This window comes from Panthera uncia, chromosome C2, assembly GCF_023721935.1.
Source record: "Panthera uncia isolate 11264 chromosome C2, Puncia_PCG_1.0, whole genome shotgun sequence".
Lineage (NCBI taxonomy): Eukaryota > Metazoa > Chordata > Mammalia > Carnivora > Felidae > Panthera > Panthera uncia.
In genome coordinates this window covers 119,023,837-119,046,638 of record NC_064810.1, presented here as the reverse complement: position 1 = coordinate 119,046,638, position 22,802 = coordinate 119,023,837, and the positions used below count along the sequence as shown (strand labels likewise).

General features: G+C 38.2%; 1 protein-coding gene across 1 annotated transcript in view; it reads left to right on the top strand.

Annotated features, from left to right (window-relative positions):
• The window catches only part of ATP1B3 (ATPase Na+/K+ transporting subunit beta 3), a 45,435-nt gene that overhangs the window by 4,659 nt on the left and 17,974 nt on the right, over positions 1-22,802 (top strand). The window contains exon 2 of the mRNA XM_049629777.1: positions 22,508-22,636. Within this exon, the coding sequence (XP_049485734.1) occupies positions 22,508-22,636 (129 nt within the window). The remainder of the gene's footprint in view (positions 1-22,507; positions 22,637-22,802) is intronic.

The window sequence follows — 22,802 nt, the reverse complement described above, 5'->3', positions numbered from 1 at the left end:
ATTTAAGAATAGTGAAATAGAATAGTAAAAATACCAGTTTATTCTGCCTGATAAGTTTATTCTAAGGAAACATGTTCCATGAAACTTTTCTGTACTTTATATATACAGGTACCTTGAGTAAAATGTATTTCTTATTGTGGCTCACAGTCAAAAAAGCTTGAAAGCCACTAATGTAGCCCTATGTCCTCATTTCATAGGTGAGAAAGTTGAACTCGTAGATCTGATTTGTCAAAATTTACTCAGCGATAGAATCCTTGGCCTTTAAACTACCTCCAAGGCCAGAGGCTTTTTTTTTTTTTTTTTTCTTAAAACTATGCTGTGACTTGATGTCATTTAATGACATCTGCTGTGGGCTTCTTTGGAGTTCATTATCTGAGGGCTGTCAGTAGATGCTCTATATTAATATTAACTTAAAACTTGAGTTACTGATTTCCAAGCATACTCGGGATTCTGGACCAAAACTATTAACATCTACATTTTGTTCATGTACCTTTTCTTTTATTATAGATCCACGAAGTGCCATTTTCTCAGTCACCTGCTCCCATTCTGGGTCATGCCTCAGTAAATGCTCTGCTTTGGAGATCAGACTCCATCCCATCTTGGGTGTCTGACTGTAGGGGAGAAGGCAAGTGTGTTTATTTTCCCAGTATCACATAGTTTTGTAAGATGTTGTTCTTTGTCCTGTGGAGTGTGACATACTAAAGAAACTTTACAAAAATGTGCACTGTTGGGAAAGTAACAGGACTTGCCTTACCCTGTGTGCAGGCTATAAATGAAGGTCAGTGGTGGGTGTGGCAGCGGCAGCAGCAGAGGCATAATGAGCCATCACCCAGCAGGAGACAGCACTTCCTGGACTGGTAGTGGAAGGGAGGGGACGGGGTAAGTTTGTGTGTTATGTTCTAGATGTTGTAATTACAGTAGTATGTGCTTTACTATTGTTAAAGACCAACCTTCCTCTACCCCCAAAATTTGATTCTTTGAAATTGACTTTTGAATTTATATCTGTAGAATTAAATTAATTATATTAAAAGAAGTTTAAAAATCTTTCTATCTTTAGTCACAATATTTCCATGATTTGTCGTGTTTAAGGACCAATCGTGTAATGGAAAGAGAAACATTTAACGTTGAAAGATAAGTTTATTATTTTCTAATTATGCATTTATTGCATTAATTTTGAAGTAAAATTAATCTGTAATCTTTAACCACTTAGAATAAGCACTATTAACATTTTAATAGTCTGTTTCTTTTTTGTAAATAATTTTTTTTATGTATAAGTAAAAATTTAAGTATACACTTAGATAGCTAGTTTTATCTTAATTTTTGATGTTTGAGGGGATGGTTTTTACTCCTCTGCCACCTTGGGGGCATAACCTTGGGGTTATGTGTTGGGGATAACCTTGCCCCACTCCATCACCTCTGTGGGAAATGTTCACACTTCCTCTTAGAATTTATGTATTCTGGTGTCTTCAGTTATTCTATGTTGAGACTTCCAAATCTACATCTCTAGTTTGTATGGTTTTTTTTATATTAATATAACCAACTGCCTGTCGGAAATCTTCAATTGGATGTTTCATAGGACTGTGGAATGTTCAGTACACTTCTTGTAAATAAATCTCCATTGTCCTCAGGGGCTCCTTAGTATGACACACACACTATAATCTTGCTGACTTATTTCTCTGTCTGCCATTCTCTACCCCTTCTGGGCCTGTTTCCTAGCTTCTGAATCTCTCTCTTTGACCTTGGCTTGGGTATTCAGATGTCAGCTTTGATAGCCTGATCTCTGGTACACATCTTTGAATGCCTATTTGCCTTAAGACTGCATCAAGTGCCTGTGTATCCCACAATATTTTTTTCTGTTATAGCATTTATGACTTTATGTAGTAGTGTTGCCTGTTTACTAGACTATACATTCTTACTTACTCGTCTTTGATTCCCTAACATTGAGCCTTTTGCCCAGCACTTAGTAGGAAGGTAATAAAAATAAGTTGAATGAGTGAGCTCTATTATGAAGTGTTCCCATGTAATTAGTCTTTTACAACATTTTAAAAACTGTTTTGGTATTGGTGTATCATAGTATAAAGGTTCCCGCATGTTTGGGCATCCCACTACCCCCCCCCCCCCGTTTTGTTTATTTGTTTGTTTGTGTGTTTTAACATAGGCTTCATGCCTAGTGTGGGGCCCGAACCCATGGCCCTGGGATCAAGACCTGAGCTTAGATCAAGAGTTGAATGGGGTGCCTGGGTGGCTCAGTCAGTTAAGCGGCCGACTTCGGCTCAGGTCACGATCTCATGGTCCGTGAGTTTGAGCCCCGCATTGGGCTCTGTGCTGACAGCTCAGAGCCTGGAGCCTGTTTCGGATTCTGTGTCTCCCTCTCTCTGACCCTCCCCTGTTCATGCTCTGTCTCTCTCTCTCTCAAAAATAAATAAACGTTAAAAAAAATTTTTTTTTAAATAAATAAATAAAGAGTTGAATGCCCAACTGACTGAGCCAGCCAGGTGCCCCTACCACCCCCACCTTTTTAATAGCATTGTGAGTTTTCATAGAAGTTCAGAGGAAGCATCCACTTAACTTTCTTGTTGAAGATTCAGCTGAGTTTGTGACTGCCTGAGTGGTGCATCTGATTAGGATAACAGAAACGAGGTGATTATCCAGGTCTCCTGCTTCCTGCTTTATTGCTCTATTTAGCTTTTTATACTGCTCTTATGAGACCTGCATAAAGGACCTGTGTGTGTGTGTGTGTGTGTGTGTGTGTGTGTGTGTGTGTGTGTGTTTTAACTTTTCTCAGATTTAATGGGCATTTATTTAACAGTAATGTCCTGCGTCCTGCAGGGTGCTTTACAAATAATATTTCTGAAAATAATCCTTTAACTTAGCAGCCTCCCACGTATCTGTTTAAACTTTGTTACTGATTGTGGACTGGCTCTTATTTGTGACTTCTTAGTATTTTGCTGATGTCATAGTAAGGTATGACTCACCCTCATCCAAAGGTACTTTTCTTTAAAAAAAAAATTTTTTTTAAGTTAATTTATTTTGAGAGAGACAGAGAGCTAGTGGGGGAAGGGCAGAGGGAGAGAGAATCCCAAGCAGTCTCTGGGCTGCCAGTGCTGAGCTCGATGTTGGGCTCGAACCCACAAAACCGTGAGATCATGACCTGTGCAAGAGTCTGACGCTTAATGGGGCACCACCCAGGTGCCCCAGCATAAGGTACATTTCTGTTGGTAGATTCTGGCCCATAAATAGTTGCCCTTTGTGTGCCCTTACCACCCCCCTCCCCCAGTATCTCTCATAATCATTTTCCTGATTCGCTCCAGTCTGTTCTACCTTGTTTCCTAAACGTGTATTTCTCAGGTGCTGTCTTTGGCCTTGTTTTTTCTTCATCTTCTTCCCTGGCAGTCTCATAAAACAACTGCAAAGATCACTCACACATTTTACTTACTGGTTAACATCTCTCTCAGATTCAGTTGCATCCTGCATATCCCATAAACCTTGAGAGAGAGAGGCTTAGATATCTTGACTAACTCTGTAACTAAATTACCTTATATGTCACCTTGCAAACAGAGCTCTTTTTTCCTTCCTCTACTGAAGTTCTGAGTTGCTCCTGTATTTGCAATTTTTGAAAAGAAGGTCACTATCTTTTTTGTCATTTGGGCTCTAAACCTGTCCAAGTCATGCCAGTTCTATAATGTCTCTTAAATCTGTGACCCACATCCTCATTGCCACTACTACAGTTAATTCAGGAATTAATTTACTCTACCCTATTCCTCTCCCATGCCCATATCTTACGAAAACCCACATTCAGAGGGGGTGCAGGGTGCTCGTTTTTCATAGCTTCATAATACTAACCACCTGTTTCAAATTTTGTAGTCCTTAACACTTGCATCAACCCTGTCTCCCCTGTATCAGGGTCTGGTAGTGCCTTTTCTTATAAATTCCCTGATGAAGGCACCTGGGTAGCTCAGTCGGTTAAGTATCTGGCTCTTGTGATTTCGGTTAGGTTATGATCTTGTGGTGGGATTGAGCTCCGCATTGGGATTCTCTCTCTTTACCTCTGTCTCTCTCTCTCTCTCTCTCTCTCTCTCAAATAAACATTAAAAAAACTATTAAAAAAATAAAACTTAAAGCACCAGATGAAGAGCTTTCATAACTTTTCCAAAGTTGTTCCAAGTTCAAATAGACCATTGGCTTTCCAGCTTCTACCTGCTTCTTAAAACAAAAAAAGCTATAGTGTTATTGACTTTGGGGAAGCTCATAACTTCTGATGCATCTCCAGAAAAACCCAAGGAATCATTTGGAATCATTGTGACCTAAACCACTGCAACTTCACTGCTGTCAGGTTATTTTTAAGGCTACAGCTTTGATCATGCTACTTCCCATACCCTAAAATTGTATTTGGATCCCCACTGTTTTCAGAAAGTTTAAATAATTTCCAGACAGCCTGGCATTCCGGGCTTATTACATACTGGGTTAGAACTAAGTTTCCAACCTTATAACCTGTCATTTCCCACCGTACTCTACATATACCACATGTCATAGCCCAAATGGGTGGATCTGAGGGCCCTTGGTCTGGAATGCTCTGCTCATTCCCTCCCCCATGCCCTTTCATCTCTGCATCGAAAATTCTTTCCTACTTCACAGATCTAGCTTGAGTATCAGCTGTCATAAGCTTTCTCTGATGTGCCCAGATGAAAGTAATACCACATTTATCTCCTGTAACACCTAAAACTTTGTATCCTGGATTATAGTTGTTTATGTACATTGCTCTTACTAACTAGATGTTCTCACACATCAGGATTTCATTTGCACATCCCTGTAGCATCTGGCACATAGTAATAGTAAGCACTTACCTTTTTTTTTTTTTTATGCACAAATTGTCATTTAATCAGTTTCATCTTGAGATTCATCTATTCCTTGGGCTAAAGTTGAAAGTATTGTTGGGCTAGTATGGCTACACACTGTGAAAGTCTTATTCGTGGAGATACTTGTACATAAAGGCATAATTCCCCATAACTTACCATGATTCTGCCCCACTAAAGTAATTCATTTTGAAGTTTCCACATAGGGCACTGTAGTAAAAGTGAGCCTGTGGGCATGTATATTTTTTTACTTCATGAACCTTAGAAGTATATCAGTATTCTGAGGTGACCAAACTAGGACTCAGAATATAGACCTAATTTTTGGTTCCACACATCCAGCTAAGCTTAGATAACCCATTTAAAATCTCTTGCTTTTAATTCTGTAGGAGAAAAGTTGAATGAGAGAGTTTCAAATGTCACTTTGAAATGAAAAAAAAAAAATGTAAATGCTTTAGAACAAGAGGTGGCCAATTTTTCCTTTAAGGGACCAGGTAGTACTTTAGCCTTTGCCAGCCCACTGGTGTCTGTTGCAACTACTCAACTCTATTGTAGCTTGAAAGTAGCTATAGACAATGTATAAACTAATGGACCTAGCTATGTTTCAATATTTGATTTATAAAAACAGCACCTGTGGTTTGCTGACCTCTTTAGAAGTTAGTGTCAGTGTAGGCTAACTCAAGAAGTCTGGACTAGTATTAGATGTAGACTCTTGGCTTTGTTCTTTTTATATAATGAAAGTAACCCTATTGGTTGAATTTTTACAATACAGATGTGAATAATCAGTAAGTCCACTGTCTTCTTCAGCTTCTTTCTTGGGTAACCACTGTTAACAGCAATGATTTTTAAAATGTAATACATGGTATATCCACTTTGGATAAAGGTCTGGTAGTTTTTTATAAAAGTAAATACACATCTACTCCATGACCCAGCAGTTCTACTCCTAGGTGTTTACCCAAGAGAAATGAAAACATAAGTTCACAAAAATACTTGTACAAGAGTATTCATAGTAGCTCCAAACTGGAAACACTCCAGGCGTCCATCAGCAGGAGAGTAGGTAAACAAACTGGTATGTCCAAACAGCAGAATACTATCCAACGATAAAAAGGAACCAACTATGGATACACAAAACATGGATGAGTTTCACAGTCAGGCTGAGCAGGAAAGAAGCTTTGCCTAAGAGAACACATATTATATGATTTCATTTATGTGAATTCTAAAACAAGCAACACTTATCAATTGCTGGAAAAAAGCCCAGAATGGTGTTTACCTCTAAGGTGGTGGTTGTGGGGATTGGGAGGGGGCACAAGAGAACTTGATAGTATGGTGGTAATGTTCTGTATCTTACTAGGGACTTGGATCATACAGAATGTAGTTGTCAAACAACCCCCCCCTTTTTTAAATTTTTTAAAAATTTAGTTAACATACAGTATATTAGTTGTAGGTGTACAATATAGTGATTCATCAGTTCCATACAACACCAAGTGCTCATAACAAGTGCATTCCTTAATCCCCATCACTTGTTTCACCAGTCCCTCTACCCACCTCACTTCTGGTAACCATCAGTTTGTTCCCTGTAGTTAAGAGTCTTTTGTCTGTCTCTCTGTCTCTGTCTGTCTCTCTTTTTCCTTTGCTCATTTGTTTCTTAAATTCCACACATGAGTGAGATCATATGGTATTTGTCTTTCTCTGACTGCCTTATTTAACTTAGCATTGTATTCTCTAGCTCCATCCATGTTGCAAATAGCAAGACTTCATTCTTTTTTATGGCTGAGTAATATTCTGGTGTGTGTGTGTGTGTGTGTGTGTGTACACACGCGCACACACACACACACACTACTTTATCCATTCATCAATTGGAGGACACTTGGGCTATTTCCATAACTTGGCTATTGTGTATAATACTGTAAGCATTCTGGTGCATGTATCCCTTTGAATTAGTATTTTTGTATTCTTTGGGTGAATACCTAGTAGCGCAATTCTGGATTGTACGGTAGTTCTTCTTTTTCTTTTTCTTTCTTTTTTTTTTTTTTTTTTAAGATTTTACTTTTAAGTGATCTCTACACCCAGTGTGGGGCTTGAACTCACAACCCCGAGATCAAGAGTTGCATGCTCTACCGACTGAGCCAGCCAAGCACCCCAGTAGTTCTATTTTCAACTTTTTGTGGAACCTTCATACTGTTTTCAGAGTGGCTGCACCAGTTTACATTCCCACCAACAGTGCAAGAGGGTGGTTCTTTCTCCACATCCTTGCCAACACCTGTTGTTTCTTGTGTTGTTGATTTTAGCCATTCTGGTAGGTGTGAGGTGATATATCACTGTAGTTTTGATTTGCATTTCCCGGGTAAGTGATGTTGAGCATCTTTTCATGTCTTTTGGCCATCTGTATGTCTTCTTTAGAAAAAATGTCTATTCATGTCTTCTGCCCCTTTTTGGATTATTTGTTCTTTGGCTGTGATGGTCAAAACCTGTGTAATGGCACATTAGAGACTTGTGTATTTCATTAAGTGTAATTTTTCCCCTCTGTTTTAGTTATTATGCATGATGAAGTGTTTAGGAGTGAAGTGTACATACTGACATCTAGAACTTGAAATGCGTTTAAAAAATAAGTGGTGAATAGATACAAGATATAGTAGAATGTTAACGGTAGAATCTAGGTGAATTTCTGGATGTTCATTGACATTTGACCTTACTGTGTATGTATAAACAATGCTAATAAATACTAAAGAAAAAAATATATGCATACATTTATGTGTTTCTCCTGACTGCTTTCCACCAGTTGTGGAGTCTCTCCTATAGAGAATGATTAGTGATTGTTTTATCAGTTTTCCTACTAGTCCTGTTTCAGTGCATTTAGATATATGTTTATAACTATTTGTGTATGTGTATATATATGGAATATGTAGGAATAAGTAATTTTCCACTTTTACATGAGTAATAGGAAGAATGTATGTTTTTAAACTTGCTTTCTCCCTTCCCCTGTCACTTAATGTGATTTGACTGTGTTTCCATGTCAGTATTTATTTCATTCCTTTGAATCATTGTATAATCCATAGTGGAGAGATATATATCCAAGACATATATTTTTTGTTATGAATATTGAGATTGTTTCCAGTATTTCTCTTAAAAATTGCTGCTCTGCATGTGTGCCACAATTTATCTAGGCTAGATACTGAATATGGCACTTTATGGTAGTGGAATTACCACTTTATAGTATATGCTTTTTTTTCTTTTTTAACTCGAGAGAGCACAAGTGTGGGAGAGGGGCAGAGGGAGATAATGAGAGAGCATCTTAAGCAGGCTCCTTGCTGAGCCTGGTGTGGGGCTTGATCCCACAACTCTGGGATTATGACCTGAGCCGAAATGGAGTTGGACACTCAACTGACTGAGCCACCCAGGTGCCCTAGTATATGCTTATTTTTATATTAACATTTACTGTCCTCCAAAAAAGCTGTACCAATTTATACTTCCACCAGCAGTGGATGAATGGACCAGTTTCCCTTCAACTTTCTGAGCACTGGATATTATTACTCTTTAAAAAAATTTTTTTGCCAGTTTGATGGGAAGGTAACATCTGGTTGGTTTATTTTGCAATCTCTCTGATAACTACACCTGAGCATATTTTTGTTTGCCCAGTTTCCTTTTTTTTTTTTTTTTTTTTTACAGTCCCTCATCTCTTTGCTCCCTTTTGTCTAATTAAATAATTAATTTTGATGCAGAGACAGTGCAGGTGGGGAAGGGGCAGAGACAGAATCATAAGCAGGCTCCCAGCTGCCAGCCCAGAGCCCAGGGGAGGACTTGAACTTGGGAAACTGTGAGATCATGACCTGAGCCCAAACCAAGAATCAGAGGCCTAACCAACTGAGCCACCAGGTGCCTCTCTTAATTTGTTTATTTAAAAATACTTGTTTTTCATTAACATTATCACAGATTTAACATTTTTTTATAATTTATTTAGTTTATTCACTTTGGGAGAGAGCACCTACGCAAGTTTGGGGAGGGGCAGAGGGAGAGAGAATGAATACCAAGCAGGCTCTGCACCATCAGCGCAAAGCCTGGTGTGGGGCTTGAACTCACAAACTGCAAGATCGTGATCTGAGCCAAAGTCGGTCGCTTAACTGACTGAGCCACCAGAAGTTTAATAGTCTTAATGGGCTCTTCCTAATCACTTACCCAAAATATGTTGAATAATCCATCATTTCCTCACTGATCTGAATTGCCAACTTTCTTACATACAAAACTTCGTCTTACGGATCGTTTCTTGGATTTTGTTGATTTGTGTCTCTGTTCCTGTGTCCTTATCACACTGTAGTATGTAAGCTGTATGTGAGCGTTTGTAAAGTAAAATACATGTGTGAGGCATGCCTCCTCGGTGGCGCAATCAGTTGAGCATCCGACTCTTGATTCTTGAGATTCTCTCACTTCCTGTCCCTCTGCCTCTCTCCTCATGCACATGCATTCTCTGTCTCTAAAATAAAAAATAAAGTGGTGAAATTTGTGTGGATACTGAGTGTCCAGTTTTGGTATCACATAGGCTGGCCTTAAAGTAGGGGTGCCTGGGTGGCTCAGTCGCTTAAGTATCTGACTCTTGATCTCAGCTCAGGTCTTGATCTCAGGGTGGTGAGTTCAAGCTGTGTGTTGGGCTCCACGCTGGGCATGAAGCCTAGTTTAAAAAACAACAACAAAACACTTAGGTAACTTACAGGGCATACTAAAAATATAGTTTATCTGTAGAAAGATCCTATTCTCTGAAAATTGGGAGAACAGTTAAAGCCATTTGGATGTGTATGTGTTTTAGGGGTAGAGCTCTGTTTATTTTTCTTAAAAACTTCTGATTTGGAAATGTTTATTTCCTAAAAAAATCATATTTCATTTATTCTCAAGTTTGCTAATTAAAACTGGTTTTACTGATCAAGTTAAATATTTTTGCATTTCTATTTTCATCTTTATTCTTCCCTTTCCTTGAATTTATTTTAGTCTTGAATTAAAAACCTGGCTTGTTGTTGTTGTTAATCTTGTGTTTTAGTGAATGAACATAAGGATTTTTGTTTGCTTTCTGCTCTGAATATATTATTGTTTTGAATTTTGAATATTTCAGGTTTCATTGTCTTTTTTCTTAATTTTTTAAATGTTTTATTTATTTTTGAGACAGAGAAAGAGAGACGGAGTACTAGCAGGGGAAGGGCAGAGAGAGAGAGAGAGAGAGAGAGAGAGAGAGAGAGAGAGAGAGAATGAATCCAAAGCAGGCTCCAGGCTCTGAGCTGTCAGTGCAGAGCCTGACGCGGAGCTAGAACTCATGAACCATGAGATCATGCCCTGAGCCATAGTTGGAAGGTTTAACTGACTGAGCCACCCAGGCATTCTTTTTCTTTTTTTTTCTTTTAACGTTTATTCATCTTTGATGATGGAGAGAGACAGAGCGTGTCAGGGGGAGGGGCAGAGATAGAGGGAGACACAGAATCCGAAGCAGGCTCCAGGCTCCGAGCTGTCGGGACAGAGCCTGATGCAGGGTTGGAACCCCCAGACGGTGAGATCATGACATGAGCTTAAGTCAGATGCTTAACTGACTGAGCCACCCAGGCATCCCAGATTTGTCTTTTTAATCCAAGGACTAAATAGAAATCCATTTTCTAAATTTTTGTTTTAATTTCTAATATATTTACTTAAATTTTAAAGAATGTGGCTTTGATTTTTTTTTTAAGTTTATAAATTTGGGTTTTTTTGTGTTTTGTAACTTGTCATGATCCCTTTTAGGGACAGTGTTGCAAGTTTGTAAAGAGTTTATTTTCTGGTGGCTACAAAAGTTCTGCATATATTAGGTAACTATTAGTTGTGTTTTAAAAATAGTTACTGTCCTTTTTGTTATTACTTACTTCATGTGTGGATTTTTGGGAGAGCTATGTTAATAGGATTGAGGTAATTTTGTAATTTTGCCTTTGCTTTACGTATTTTAAGCGATTTAGCATCACAAAGGCTCATGGTTGTTATGCTGCATCTTCTTGATGTGTTTGTATTTTTATTAATAAGAAACATGTTTGTACTGTTCATGCTTTTTGACTTGAATTCTAGTTTGCTTAGAGTCATAATGTTACATCTAGATTTCTTTTTGTTAGGCAAGACCTACTTTGTTTTCAACCATTAGGTGGTATAATTTTAGGTTTTCTTCCATAATAGCATTCAGTGGATTTTTTTAACTCACTTTAAGAATGTTTTTTAGGGGCGCCTGGGTGGCTCAGTTGGTTAAGCGGCCCGGGTCATGATCTCGTGGTTTGTGAGTTTGAGCCCCGGGTCGGGCTCTGTGCTGACAGCTCAGAGCCTGGAGCCTGCTTCCCACTCTGTGTCTCCTTCTCTCTCTGCCCCTCCCCCACTTGTGCTCTGTCTCTCTCTATCAAAAATAAATAAAATGTAAAAAAAAAAAAAAAAATTAAAGAATTTTTATTATTTGACTTAATTTTTTTGTCATATTATTTTTGGATTTTGTTATTAAATTTAAACAAATTAAAATTTTTAACTTTATATAAAATATTAATGAATATAGTGACAAAAGGAGATCATTGCTTACCTGGCAAATGATGTGTGGATTGCAGAGGGGCACAAGGGCTCTTTGGAAGTGATAGAAATGTTCTGTATCTTTCGTGGTAGTTTCACAGATTATGCAACTGTCAAAACTCATTGGGATTATACAGTTAAAATTGATAAAAGTTATTCTATCTAAATTATTCCTCAAACCTGAAAAGGAAAAGAAATTAAAATCAACACTTAGATTTTGCCAGTAAGTCTTACTGGTTGCTTTGCTCACCATTGTTTTATGTATTCTTCCTCTTAGATTTTTAAAGAAAACTTTAAAAAATGGAAATACGCAATTATATTAACTTATTTTGGAATTCAGTCTATGATCTTTGTCCTCTTTTTGTGAAGTTAGATATTATGTAAATAAATTGTTTTTCAAAAAAAGAAAAGAATGATGGTGTGCTAGAACTCAAATCCTCCTTGGCTACATCCCCAGTCCCAATCCTGAACCCTTCTTCCCTTATTCAGAGGTCATTGCTGTTTATGAATTTGATTTGCAAGTTTCTGTTCCATTAACAAAGACTCTATTTTATGTATATTTATAGAAATATAATTCTTCTGAGTGTTTTAAATTTAAGTATGTGGTATATATCATCTTGAGATTTTTTTCCACTTGGAGTTTTTGAAATCTGTTTCATTCCTTTTTTAATAACTGTTTATAGTTCTCCATTGTGTATTATGTTTTATTTCTTTGCTTTGTTTGAGGACACTTGCATTGCTAGCAGTTTTTTTGCTATTGCCCTTCAGTTTTTTGTATTGCATAACCAATTCTTACAGTTAGGATATGAGGTTAGTAAATTTTCTGAGTCTTTGTATGTCTGGAGATGTCCTTTTGTTTATTTAGTTGGTTGATCTTTTAGTTTACAATCATTCTTCCTCAGTTTGGAATATATCTCATTTTTGGCCAAGAAGATTCAATTACAGTTCTCTGTCTTAGGTACAGCCTGTTTTATTTTTTTAGAAGCATTAAGAAATTTCCTCTTGTTGGTATTCTGAAATGTTTCTAGGTATTGGATGTTTTCCAGCATTTTTCAGTCTTTTCCAGTCTAGACTCAAAATTTGTTACTTCTTTGAGCATTCTTTCACTTCTCTTTTCTGATGGAATTCCTATTAGATTTGTTGATGATATTCTGGTTCTGTCCCCCATATCTCAACAATTTCCATACATTCCCTCCCTCCTTTTGGGGATTGTTGTAGAAAATCTTGGCTTGATCTTTTAGCTCATTGAATTTTTCCTTAGCTGGCCAATTCACTAGGTTAGTCTTCTGTTTTTGTTATTTATTTATTTATTTGTTTTTGGGAATAATTTTTGTTAAGTTTTTATTTATTTATTTTGAGAGAGAATGAATGCAATTGAGAGTGGGAGAGGGGCAGAGAGAAAGAGAATCCCAGGTAAGCTCCACACTGTCAGAGCAGAGCCTGATGCTGGGCTTGAATCCATGAACTGTGGGATCATGACCTGAGCTGAAACCAAGAGTCGGATGCTTAACTAACTGAGCCACCCAGGGCCCCCTCCTGTATTTGTTTTTTTAAACAGCTTTATTGAAGTATAATTGACATATAGTAAGCTGTACATATTTAAAGTGTACAACTTGAGTTTTGACATACACTGGCATATATGTGTATATAATAGTGTACTCATGAAACTATGACTAAACAAGATAACAACCATAATCATTACCCCCAAATTTCCTATTGCCCATTTGTAATTGATCCTCTCTCCCTACCTCCCAAGTCTCCAGGCAAAAATAGATCTGCTTTTGACACTTCAGTTTGTCTTTTCTGAAAAATTTTTTTAAATTAATTTGTTTTTTTTTAATTTTTTTTAACGTTTATTTATTTTTGAGACAGAGAGAGACAGAGCATGAACGGGGGAGGGTCAGAGAGAGGGAGACACAGAATCTGAAACAGGCTCCAGGCTCTGAGCTGTCAGCACAGAGCCCGACGCGGGGCTCGAACTCACGGACCGTGAGATCATGACCTGAGCCGAAGTCCGACGCTTAACCGACCGAGCCACCCAGGCGCCCCTGTATTTTCTGAAATTTTAAAAACATGGAATGTAGTTTATACTCTGTGTGTGCAAGAAGGGGATGACTTCTTTCATTTAGTATGATTATTTTGAGAAATAGTTTAAGAATAGTATTCCATTGTATGGATATACCAGAATTTACTTATTAATTTATTCGTTGATGTGCATATGGATTGCTTGTACTTTTTAATAATTACAAATAAAGCATCTATGAATATCCTTATACCTTACTTTCCGAACATGTGCTTTTTATTTTTCTTGGTTAAATATCTAGGAACGGATTAGCTGGATCCTATCATAGATGTATGTTGCTAATTTCAAAAAATTGTCAAACTGTTTTTCCAAAATAGGGCTTTTATTTCTTGTATACTCCTACTAGCAGTGTGCAAGAGTTCAGTTGCTCCACTCCTGAGCCACCACTTGGTACTGTCAGTCTTAAAGTTTCCAGCATTTTTGGTGGGCATGAGCTAGTGGTGTTGGTTTGCCCTTCCTTGATGACTAGTGATGTTGAGCACCTTTTCTTGAGCTTATTTTTTGCAATCCTTACATCTTTGATGAAGTTTTGTTTCAAAACTCTTGTGCATTAAAAAAAAATTTGTTGTAAGAGTTCTTTGCTAATTCTAGGGGCAAGGAAGTCCTTTGTTGGTTACATGTTTTGTAAAAGTTTTCTCCCAGTCTCTGGTTTGCTGTTTTATTTTCTTAGGTGTCTGGATTTTTCTTTAGAGTTTAACTCTTCTCCAGGTCAGCTTATCTAATGAGCTTTTTATTTTAATAATCAGAATATGAAATCTGATTTTTAAAAATTGTCCTTTCACCTTCTGTATTTTAAATTCACTATTTTTTCCCTTTTGTTTTATTTGCACCCACTTCTTCTGGGTATTACTTTTCTTTGTTGAGCTTGGTACTTTATCAGATTAGCTTTTTCTGAAATCTTTGGTACTTATTGGGTGTGTACTCCTGCTCTTTGTATTTAGACTTTCCTCTCTCGAGAAACGGAACTGTAGGTAGCAAATGTTAGCCGAGAGCTGGTCTAGATATGGGAACTCTCTACTCCGTTAGGTTTTCACCAATCCTTCCAGACATTGCCAAGTTTTTCAGCCCAAGCATCCATACTCCCTGCTCCCACTCTGGAGTAGATGTTATTGCTACTATTAGTAGTTGCTTGACACTGGGAGCAAGTGTGTATTGGGGGGTAGGAGCAAAGTTGCACCCAATCTGGCTGTGCCTCCTATGGAGTCCGCTAGTCCTCTGGTCTTTGACTCAGAGCTCACTCCTCTTCTTCATCTTTGGTGAGCCAACTCACTTATTCCTGGAGGCCTTCTCTGATGAAATCCTTTTCTTTCCTCTCCCTGCTAGAGACAGTTCTTTCTTTCTTTCTTTCTCTCTCTCTCTCTCTCTCTCCCTCTCCCTCTTTCTCTTTTTTCTTCTAGCCCTTGATGTCTATAATTTTTTGCTTATAGGTCTGTCACTTGTGATAACTGAACTCTTGGAGAGAAGGAACAGATCTTACTCTTTGTAAATTTCTATCACCTGGAGCAACACAGAATGCTTGAAAGATAGATTTTTCAGACATTGGGAGTTGTGATTATGAAAGGTAACAACTTGGAGCATGTGGCTGGCTCAGTCAGTAGAGCTTGTGCCTTTTGATCTCACGGTTGTAAGTTCACGCTCCACGTTGGGTGTAGAGATTACTTAAAAATAAAATCTTGGGGTACCTGGATAGTTCAGTCATTTAGGTGTCTGACTCTTGACTGGTTCAGGTCATGATCTCATGGTTGTGAGATCTAGTCCCGCATTGGGCTCTGTGCCGAGTGCTGAGCCTGCTTGGGATTCTCTCTCCCCTTCTCTGTCTGCTCCTTCCCCACTCACGCTCTGTCTCTTTCTGTCTCTCTCTCAAATATGAGTAAACGTTAAAAACATTTTTTTAAATTAAAATCTTAAAAAAGTTAACAACTTGAGGCCCGCCAGGAAGAGCAGACCAGGTAAAGGTACCACATGGAGAGGTACTGCTCTGAATGTTTCTCTTATGGTAGGTTAATCTTCAGCAGGTTATTTAATCTTATTTAGTTATTTTATGCTACCATGATTTTAATAAATTATAAAATATGAGTGCAAGTGTACATATACATTTTTTTATTATAAAGATAGTATATGCCCATTGGTTTAAGAAAACTTTTTTAGTGGGAACAAATGTTTTGTGTGTGTGTTTTTTTTTAAGATTTTTAAGTAATCTCCACACCCAATGTCGGGCTCAGATTTAACAGCCCTGAGATCAAGAGTCACATGCTCCACCGACTGAGCCAGCCAGGCACCCTGGAACAAATAATTTTTTGAACAAGTGGTACTGGGAAAACTGGATATCCACATGCAAAACAATGAAATTGAACCCCTTCGTTATACCTTATACAAAAATGAACTGAAAATAGATCAAAGACCCAAACCTAAGAGCTAAAAAATCTTAGAAGAAAACATAGATGCGTGTCTTCATAACTTTGGATTAGGCAGTGGTATCTTTTTTTTTTTCTTCATTCTTTTTTTTTTTTTTAACGTTTATTTATTTTTGAGACAGAGACAGAGCATGAACAGGGGAGGGTCAGAGAGAGAGGGAGACACAGAATCGGAAATAGGCTCCAGGCTCTGAGCTGTCAGCACAGAGCCTGACGCAGGGCTCGAACTCATGGACTGTGAGATCATGACCTGAGCCGAAGTCGGACGCTTAACCGACTGAGCCACCCAGGCGCCCGTAGGCAGTGGTGTCTTAAATATGACACCAAAAACACAAACAACCAAGAAAAAAATAGATGAATTAGACTAGTCAAGATTAAGAACTTTTCCAGGGTGCATGGGTGGTTCAGTCGGTTAAGCATCTAACTCTTGATTTTGGCTCAGGTCATCATGATTTCACCAACATTGAGCAGTGGAGAGCCTGCTTGGGATTCTCTCTGCACTCCCCCCCCCCCACCTCCAACTTCACTTGCTTGCGATAATACATAAATATATGTATTTATATACATATAAATAACATTTCTAAGTTTTAAAAAATTTAAGAACTTTTCTGCTGTTTTTTTTTTTTTTTTAATATTTATTTATTTGTGAGAGAGAAAGACACAGTGCAAGTTGGGGAGGGGCAGAGAGAGGGAGACACAGAACATGAAGCAGGCTCCAGGCTCTGAGCTGTCAGCACAGGGCCAGTTGCGGGGCTCAAACCCACGAGACGTAGGATCATGACCCGAGCCGAAGTCGGACGCTTAACTGACTGAGCCACCCAGGCACCCCTAGAACTTTTCTGCTTTTTAAAAAAAGTTTCTAAAATGTTTATTTTTGAGAGAGAGAGAGACAGAGCACAAGTGGGGGAGGGGCGGAGAGAAGGGGAGACAGAGAGTCTGAAGCAGGCTCCAGCCTCCAAGCTGTCAGCACAGAGCTGGTCATGGGGCTCAAACCCATGAATTGTGAGATCATGACCTGAGCCAAAGTCAGACGCTTAACCAACTGAGGCACCCCAACAATTTTTCTGCTTTAAAGGACACTATCGTGAAAGCGAGAAGCAACCCATAGAATTGGAGTCAACAGATATCTGATTAGAGGCTTGTATCTGTACTATATATAAAGAACCTTAGAACTCAAATAAAAAGATAACCCAATTTAAAAATGGGTGTAATACAGGATGTAAATACACAGTTCTCCAAAGAACATACCAATGGCTGATAAGCTCATGAAAAGATACTCAACATCATTAGCCATTAGAGAAATGCCAGTTAAGCCCACAATGAGATACCACTTCACACCTACTAGTATGGCTGTATAAAAAGACAAGAAGTGCTGAGGAGAATGAGGACAAATTGGAACCCTGCTGGTGAGAATGTAGAATGGTACAGCTGCCTTGGAAAACAGTCTGGTACTTAATCTAAGTTACTATAAAACCTAACAATTCCAGTCACAGGTGAATGGACTGTGAATTATACCTCAATAAAAAGCCACTTTTAAAAATTCAAATATACAGGGGCGCCTGGGTGGCTCAGTCGGTTAAGCGTCCAACTTCGGCTCAGGTCATGATCTCGCAGTTCATGAGTTCAAGCCCCGCATCAGGCCCCTGTGCTGACAGCTCAGAGCCTGGAGCCTGTTTCAGATTCTGTGTCTCCCTCTCTCTGACCCTCCCCCATTCATGCTCTATCTCTCTCTGTCTCAAAAATAAATAAACGTTAAAAAAAATAATAAAAAAATTCAAATATACAAAAGATTTTGAACTTGCACTTTTCTATGCCATTGTGTTTTTTTATTATTATTATACTTGCCTCTCTTTAAAAAAATTTTAACTGTGAACAGAATGCTAATTTATTTACAAAGAGGAAGTAGTTTCTAGCCATCAGAACTCTGAGGAGAGGAGTCTTTGTAGTACCTAGGTACCATCAGGTAACTAGGAAGTTTGCAGAAGTTAGGGAATCAGATCACATGGTCTTAAAGTGTGTTGAGAGGATATGTATGTTCGGGCCTTGATAAAGCCTAGTAACTCCATTGTGCCCAGGTTATGTGTGCTGGTATTGTGGAATAAAGAATTTTTATGGTCTTTTCCCAGGTGCCTCAAGTTTTGAAAAACCCTTGGAATTTCCAGACTGGAGTGTCTGTGTTATGCTAGCAGAGTGACTCCTGGTGGGCCCCTTAGTAGCTTCCCTGGAGGCTGGTCCTTTGAAAGACCAACCCTATGATTAGAGGGCTGGGACTTTGAGCTAACCTGACTGAAGGGAGGGAAGAAGAGGGGGCTGGAGATTGGGTTTAATTACATGGCCAGTGATTTAATCACACTCACATAATAAAACCCCGGTAAAAACTCTAGACCCTGAAGCTTAGTGGAGCTTCCAGGTTTGGGAGCAGATTAATGTGTTGGGAGGGTGATTCCCAGAACATTCCTGGAAGACTGGGTGTCAGAGACTGCATTCCATCCCAGACCCCTCTCTGTTTGTGTGGGTGTCCTTTATAACTATTCTTAAGTAGAGCCCTTTCTGGGTTCTGAGTCATTGTAGCCAATTCTGAAATCTGAGGGAGCATTGCGGATCTCCTAGATTGGTAGCCAGTTGGTTAGAAGTTCAGGTGGCATCTGAAGTAAGGGCATTCTTGTGGAGGGCCATGCCCTAAGCTAGTGGAGTCTGTGCTACCCTGGGTGGTTAGTGCTGGAACTGGATTGTTGAACACCCGTCAGGGTTGAAACAAAGTGGCCGGTCAGGACCTATTTCTCCTTCCCTTGGGTGATACAGAATAAACCTTGGCCAGATTTTTTGCTGTTTAGTTTTCTTTTATAGAATCCACATTAATCTCATTTATGAAAACATTTTTTTAGAGTAAAATGCAATTGATTAAGTTAAGACTTAAACCTTAAATTTAGCCTTAAAGCCTAGTTGCAGTATCATTCCAAAAATATTTCTAGTTTTGTTGTTGGCCTTTTTCCCCCGTGAAGTTTGCTTTTGTCAAATATCTGGACTTTTACTTGCCTTTCTATAATGTGAATAATTAGATAGGTACAACCGTCACCCCTTTTTTTCGTATGGGAGTAGATACTTGCCCAGGGTCACAGCAGAAAAGTGGTCAGGCCAGGATTTGAGCCTAAGTCTGACTCTAGCATAGCCTGTGCATATACCCACCCTGCTCCATAACCTCCTGCTGCATCTGTCCTGTCACCCTTCCCCTAAACAAAATTAAAATGAGAGAGAAGAAAGGGATTTAAAAGTTGGGGCTTCTCAAGGAACAGAAATGAGAGCAGAGGAAAGTCGGTTCCTGTGTTAGAGAAGGGTAGAAGTTTAGTCATTGACAGTTCTGTAATGTGCCCTTAGATCTAAGAGTGTAAGTACAGAAGTAGCATTTGTTGTGCTTCTATATATGCCGTTAGAACAATGTGATAATATAAAAATACCAATTACAACATGAAGCTTTTTGGTATTTGATATTTATTTAAAATTTTTTTTAACATTTATTCAGTTTTGAGAGACAGACATAGACCGTGAGCAGGAGAGGAGAAGAGAGAGAGAGGGAGACACAGAACCTCTGTGCTGACAGCTCAGAGCCTGACACAGGGCTCGAACTCAAACTGTGAGATGATGACCTAAGCTGAAGTCGGAGGTTTAACTGACTGAGCCACCCAGGTGCCCTGATATTTATTTGGAATAAACCTCTTTGATTATAATTCTGTTGACCTCAGACTATTTAAAATGCTGATGTTTCTTCAGAATTTAGTGCATGCCAATTTCTTTTGTTCCTTAATGACTTAAGGAAATTCTTGAAGGATTTTAAGCTGGGAAATATCAGTAGTATAATAAGCACTATTTAGGCTTCATTTGCTGTTTCCTACTTACATTAAGTAAAACTGAGGCAGACGTGGCACACTGAACAGATTATGTCAGCACCATCCATTACTGACTAGGGTGCCTCCAATTTGATCCCCATCAGTATGTTTGCTAAGCCTATCAGCAAACTGCCTCTAAGGAACTATATATAAGAGCGGTAATTGACAACTTGTGTTTTTCTGGTATTTTTCTTAGTAGGAGAAAAGAGGTTAAAAGTTGATAAAGGTAGGGGTACCTGGGTGGTTCAGTTGGTTAAGTGTCAGACTTGGTTTCGGCTAAGGTCACGATCTCACAGTTCGGGAGACCAAGCCCCATGTCAGGCTCTGTGCTGACAGTGTGGATCCTGCTTCGGATTCTCTCTTTCCCTGTCTCTCTGCCCCTCTGCCACTCATACTCTCTCTCAAAATAAATAAATAAACATTAAAAAAAAAAGTTGATGAAGTATTGCTACCCTTGGGAGTGATCCTTCATATATGATATTCGTAAGAGATTAATTTTAAATATTAGGTGTGGGTCTTGGCAAAAGGAATAGATTCAAGTAGAGAAAACTCATTTTAGTGCTGGAAATCACGTCTATATTCTTGTTTCTACACTCCCTACATTCAAAATTGACTTAATAGCCACTAGTATATGGCATCAGATTTGGGACATGGTTATTAATTTGTGTATTTTAAGAACATAACTCTTAATAGGAACTTTCAACACTCTTTTTCATTGTGTAGTGGTTCTTTCGAAAGCCTGTTTGGGTATAGCTTGTTCATGTCTGTTTTATGTTTATTTGCTTTGTAACTTTTTATAAATTTCATTTACATTATTTTTCCTGGAAATTGAAAATCAGATTTTGAAAATGGTATAATATTTTGGGATGACTTAAAAACACAGCTAAATAATTAAACTCTTACCACTTTTGTTTTAAACTTCTCCAGTTTCATACTTACTGCATCAGTCAACATACTAGTATGGCCTCATTCCACCTGTTTTTGTAGTTTTATTGAGTGTGGAACAGTCTACACTTGTTACCTTTTATATATTTTTAAAATATTTTTATATAGTATTTTATATATTATTTTATAATGTATAAATATGTATATGTAAATATATATATTTATATAAATATAAATAACATAACCCTGGTCTGTTGAATGCAGGATTTTATCTGTTCCTATAAACATCGAGATCTGAAAGAATCCTTTCTCCTATATCTCATTAAATTAGCTTTTGGACTCTGCATGTGTTTCATTTCCCTGTATAGTAAATTGAGCACTACTTTGATATTGGTCTTCCTTTTCTTTTTCTGCAACAGGATTGCTGTATGTGGTAGGATAGTGATGCTATCTGAAGGTCCTCCTGCTGTCCTATCTTCCTTCTGTTCTCTCGCTCCCTATTTTGGCCTGCTGGTAATTGGGGCAAGGGAGGATGGGTGGATTAAGATGAAATTGCTTTATTTCCCCTTTACTTGAAGGGAGGGGGGCAGTCTCCTGCCCACATTTAAGAAATAAAAATTATCTAGTTTTTGGCACAATCTGTTTTGGGGTTGTGGAGTCTTTTAAAAATCAGAAAAACATTGTAGAGCATTTTTCCGGGAGGAGGAAAATGGATATATTAAGAAATATATTATTATAAGAATCTCAAACTCTGAAGGTAATCCTTGCCTGGGGGTGGTGGGAGTCCATAAATTATAGGTCAGGAACCTCTGCTGTAGCCCCTTTGCTGGTGATAGAGTCAGGCAAACAAACAAGTAGATTATTAAGACTGGGAAGTAAAGCTGATGTTAATTCAACTCTGGGGAATTAGTGTTTCTCACTATTGCTGTATCTGGGGATTTATTATCCTTTGATCAATTTTTAAACACTTAAATGTAAATGTGTGGCTTTAACAACATATCCTAATATGTAATCTTCATGGTGAACTCTTCTGATGTTGGAACTTTGAATGTGGACATTTGAGAAAAGTAATTGATTTTAGATGTTCCTAAAATAAATCACTGGCTTAGGATAGATCTGTTTTAGTGTTTCCAGATTTTGAAGTAACAAAAGACTAAGCCCTTGATGTTGAAACTTGGGTATGCCAACTCTTGCTTTGTGCTTAGCAGTAGAAGTGTGAAGTCCCATTGGTTGGGTCACTTGTCCTATCATTGCTTTTGCATGAGCCTTCCACTTGACTAGTGTTTCCTAAACATCATTTATTGAATACCATCTTCATGATTTGCTTTCTGTGCACATTTCCTGGCTGTTAAGTCCATTCACTTTAAAAAACCTTAAACTTATGCAAATAATTATTGTGAAATATGGGATTGAAGTGCTAATTCCTTTCTGTTTGCCACTTAAAGGAATATGTGCATATAGGGGTTTTATTCCACCTGAAATCATCTTTTATCTTCCTAGAGGACAGCAAGTCCATCTTGGGAGACATTCCTCATGTGCTAGAATTTTAAAGCTCTGACCTTGAACCAGAGTATGATCTGTAGAAGCTATCTGTACTTGAAAGTATCAGTGGAGATGAGGGGTCATGGGATGGGTGGGTCCTGCCTGCTGAAATATCCTTTGCTTGGGCAAATGTGTATTGTTCTGAATATGGAGATATTTGGCTGTGTGCATGGCAAAGCTTGGAATCCTAGCTTTACAACAGTTGGTTTGTTTCTTTAACGTGTCTGCCCTCCCATTACCCCCACACATATGCACTGTGTGTGTGTATCTAAATTTCCTAAGTTTTATTTTCTTTTGCAGGTTTGATCTTGCTCTTCTACCTAGTCTTTTATGGGTTCCTGGCTGCACTCTTCTCATTTACAATGTGGGCTATGCTTCAGACTCTGAATGATGAGGTTCCAAAATACCGTGACCAGATTCCTAGTCCAGGTAATTATATTGCAGTTATTGTGGCTTTTAACAAAATTTGGTTATATTTTTTCTTGACTGTAAATTTTTTACATAGGTAAAAAGTTAAGCCTTAGGGTTAGGTAATGTGAAAATTTTGATTTTTGTTGTTAAGTATTTACATACTGATAAAAAGACCTTTTATATT